Source organism: Pygoscelis adeliae, unplaced genomic scaffold (genome assembly GCF_000699105.1).
Source record: "Pygoscelis adeliae isolate BGI_AS28 unplaced genomic scaffold, ASM69910v1 Scaffold17, whole genome shotgun sequence".
Lineage (NCBI taxonomy): Eukaryota > Metazoa > Chordata > Aves > Sphenisciformes > Spheniscidae > Pygoscelis > Pygoscelis adeliae.
Window position 1 is genome coordinate 1,145,418 of NW_008825234.1, and position 4,187 is coordinate 1,149,604.

The 4,187-nt window shown below is 34.9% G+C and overlaps 1 protein-coding gene across 1 annotated transcript in view; it reads left to right on the plus strand.

The window, feature by feature from the left end:
• The window catches only part of SNTG2 (syntrophin, gamma 2), a 194,029-nt gene that overhangs the window by 179,844 nt on the left and 9,998 nt on the right, over window positions 1–4,187 (plus strand). Inside the window, exon 16 of the mRNA XM_009329305.1 lies at window positions 785–895. Within this exon, the coding sequence (XP_009327580.1) occupies window positions 785–895 (111 nt within the window). The remainder of the gene's footprint in view (window positions 1–784; window positions 896–4,187) is intronic.

A 4,187-nucleotide genomic window follows, 5' to 3' on the forward strand; every position in this document is an offset into this window, starting at 1 on the left:
AGTCTCGATGCAAGTTGTTACCTTGTGTTTTTTTAAACTTACACATTTTCAGGTCATCAATAGAAAACATTCAAATAAATACAGAAAATGACATTGGTTTCAAAAACAATTTCCCAATGTTTGTTTTTAAAAAGTATCTCCATAACTATTGAAACATACCTGTCAATCTAAGATTTGCCAACAGTAGTAAGATGCCATGCATAAACCTGTAGGAGACCAAGAAGCCTAGATTCTTATATGTTTTACAAACAACTGTGTAATGTAGAACATATTTTTGTGGTTTGCAAGACTACATTCAATAATAACATTTTTGCATTTCTATAGCTTATTTTATCTGAGGATTTCAAACCACGTTGCACACATCAGTAAATTGAGCTTTGCAACATCTGTGTAAGACATTGTGTTATGCAGATGAGCCAGCTGAAATAGGAAAGATCGAGCTATGATATGGAATTGTGTTCATAGTGAAACTGATACAAATATCTTCATGGATCTTTCTAGAATTAGGCTTTTGCCATGGATTTTGATATTAAGTAGGCAACTGGAACATTTACATTTCAGAGAATTCTAAATAATTGTTTAATTAGTAAATATTAATATTGCATATTTTGCTTTCACATATGATACAGAGCTGTTAATTTTATTTGCTCTGCAACCAGCCTGTTATCATGTGCTATGTTTACTGTCCTAATGCTTTATCTTAATACATAAACATTGATCATCAATCTATAGTTCTAGGTAAGAGTGTGTAACAGAGCCCTTAATCAAATTTCTTTCTCTTTAGAACGTGCTGTGGAGGTTTAAATTCTCTCAGCTCAAAGGCTCTTCAGATGATGGGAAAACAAGAGTAAAACTGCTTTTTCAGAATCTAGACACCAAACAAATTGAGACAAAGGTAAGCAACACCCTCTTTCTCAGTTTAGTAAAAAATGAAATGGAATTACTATCAAGGCATCAAAATTTCCATTTACTACTGCACATGCATACAGTGAACTCCGCATCACAGTTTATCTTTTTTTCCCTATTCTCTAGAAACTCCACAATAAATGGAAGTGATGACGTATCTATTTATTACACTATTTGTACAAGCCTGTTACTGAGTTGTGTTATGATGGTGTTTTACTGTTTCAGAAAGATGATTTCTGTGAAGTTGTTTAGTCAACCTATAATAGATATAATATCTAAAAACTGCTTTTAAAAAGGATAAAGGAAAAATAAAACTATTTAAATGCTAAATACATTTTTAAGCTGCTATATAGTAGACTTAAATTTTAAGCAAATATGTACTTAAGGTTTACCAATAAAATAAAAGATTATGTAACATTTAGTAGCTTAAAAAAGGGAATATTCTTGCAAGAGGCCAAGCAATTCATGAAACCTATTGGTTCTACCGTGAATTAAGAGCACTCAGTGCTTCGCAGGATCTGGAATTAAGCTGTGGAGACATCCAGTCACTACTATAGATGAGACATTACTGGTGTCTCTTTTTTTTCCTCTAGCAATCATCAAATAAAATTGTGAAACTTAGAATTCAGATTCCCAACTGAACTTCAGCAGTTTCTAATTCAGGACTGTAGTTCGAATCATCATCTGGAGGCTTGGTTGTAATGCCTTAATCTGCGCTGATTCTCTTTTGTGATCCCAAGCTTGATGCTGAATAAATAAATAAAAAGATAATTTTTCAATCATGCAGTTTTAAAAAGAATGAGGAGAACTTTGATGTAGTGTGACAGAGAAGAGGAAGGTAAGAGTGAGGTTCAACTGTGATTTAGTGGACAAAAGCCAATGAAAACAACAGAAAAATACCTGAAGATCTATGAAAATTCTCAAATACTCTTACCTGGGGTTGTACAGGTTAAAGTCACTTATGAAGCGATAGTTTTCTATAGTGACCATACACAAAGGTTATATATTACCTATCCTTCTAATGTTTAAACATTAGACATGTTTAAACATTAAACATTTAAAGAAAATCTCTAACCTTCCTTGTTTATCACAGTTACAACAAATGCAATATGTCTTTGTACATTTTATTAGTAAATTATTCAGTATTTCATCAGCAAACTTAACCTGAGTTCTCTGTTAGCTCTATTGTAAAAGATATTAAATATCTGTTACAAAAGGTACAATACTATAATAACTTGACTATAGTAGCAGGTCATTTCCACTTCATTTCTCACAGTACTCCTCAGAGACAGAAAAGGATTACTATCATCATTTTATACATGATCATCTGTTGCAGAGAGCTCACGTGACTTGTTCCAGGTCAGACAGGAAGATTGTACTGGTGCAAAAACCATAATCTGAATCTCTGAATCTGTGTATTAAATCATTAGATAATCCATGTGTGTGATTGGCCAAGGGCTCCAATTCCATTGTTTGGAATTGGATACTGGATTAATACTTTAATAAGTATATTATAGTATTATATTGTATTATATATTATATTATTATAGTATTATAGTATTATAGTATATTATTGGATACTTGATTAAACTTTAATACTGGATCATTCCTCTTTCTGTTATGGGAAACAATCCGATTTTTTAAAATTTTATTTTATTTTTATTTCTGTGCTCAATTCAATTGTTTTTAATTGGTTTTACCTGTATTTTACTCTTTAGATAGAAAATTTGCAAATTTTAGCATTTTTATGAAAATTGGATTATCTGTAAAATAATTATAAAAGTGAGTCCTAATGATAATTTTACAGCAGATTTTGTCCAGGAGACAGATTTGTTAAAACATTAAAAATTATTCTTTTGCATAGCTCTAATGAAAACACCTTGTAATTGGCAAAGTTTTCATGAATATTTATGAGGTACCTTGAAATTATCAGATGCAAGATGATATGTGATCGGTTCATATAGAATTCTAAGTATGTATGTACCTAAATGTACATATGTGTTGTAAATGTTGGAAGAGCCCAGGAAAAGCTCATTAAAGGCCAGAGGAAAGGCTGATACCAAGTAGCTGAGGATTTATCAGGATTTCATTGACTATACCTTTTACCAGTGCCTCAGCACAGTACAGTGTAGCCACTAGGATTTCACATTAAATGGGACTGGGATACAGCTGTGCAGCCTCTCCACTTCAGATAAGTGGTATATATATTCAGGTATATGCCCACTGCCTAAATGGTTTTATTTCTTAGATTTCAGAATTACAGACTAGTTGGGAAATAACCAACACTAATACTCATAGTATAGTACAATATCTGCCTCAGCTTATTGACTGAAAGAGATTTCATAGAGCCAGATGGTGCTGTACGGTGAAGTGCAGCCGATAATGAGAAACAGAAAATGTCACCAAATAATAGAATATTCATTTTTCCTGAGTAAATGAGCCACTACATGTGAAATAATACAGATGACTTATGTTCATTTAACATCATACAGATGACTTATGTTCACTTGGCAGTAAACAGCAGAGTTAAGATTGCAAAAGAATTTCCCAGATTATGTCTAATTCTATATGCTTATAAATTCTTAGGCAAAAAAAAAATCATATTGGGAATTCTATTTTTGCATCTTGGTGACTAGTTAGAGATGATGTTTTTTTTCCTTCTGACACACACAAGTCTATGGGGACAGATGAGATCCACCCCAGGGTACTGAGGGGGCTGGCAGAAGTGCTCACCAAAAGAGGTCCCAGTTGACTGGAGGTTAACAAATGTGACGCCCATCTACAAGAAGGGCCAGAAGGAGGATCCAGGGAACTACAGGCCTGTCAGTCCGACCCTGGTGCCAGGGAAGGTTATGGAGCAGATCATCTTGAGTGCCATCACACAGCATATACAGGACAACCAGGCGATCAGGCCCAGTCAGCATGGATTTATGAAAAGCGGGTCCTGCTTGACTAACCTGATCTCCTTCTATGACCAGGTGACCTGCTTAGTGGATGAGGGAAAGGCTGTGGATGTGGTCTACCTAGACTTTTGTCATGGTTTAACCTCAGTTGGCAACTGAGCACCACGCAGCCGCTCGCTCACTCCCCCCGCAGTGGGATGGGGGAGAGAATTGGAAGGGTAAAAGTGAGAAAACTCGTGGGTTGAGATAAAGACAGTTTAATAGGTAAAGCAAAAGCCGCGCACGCAAGCAAAGCAAAACAAGGAATTCATTCACTACTTCCCATCGGCAGGCAGGTGTTCAGCCATCTCCAGGAAAGCAGGGCTCCATCATGCGTAA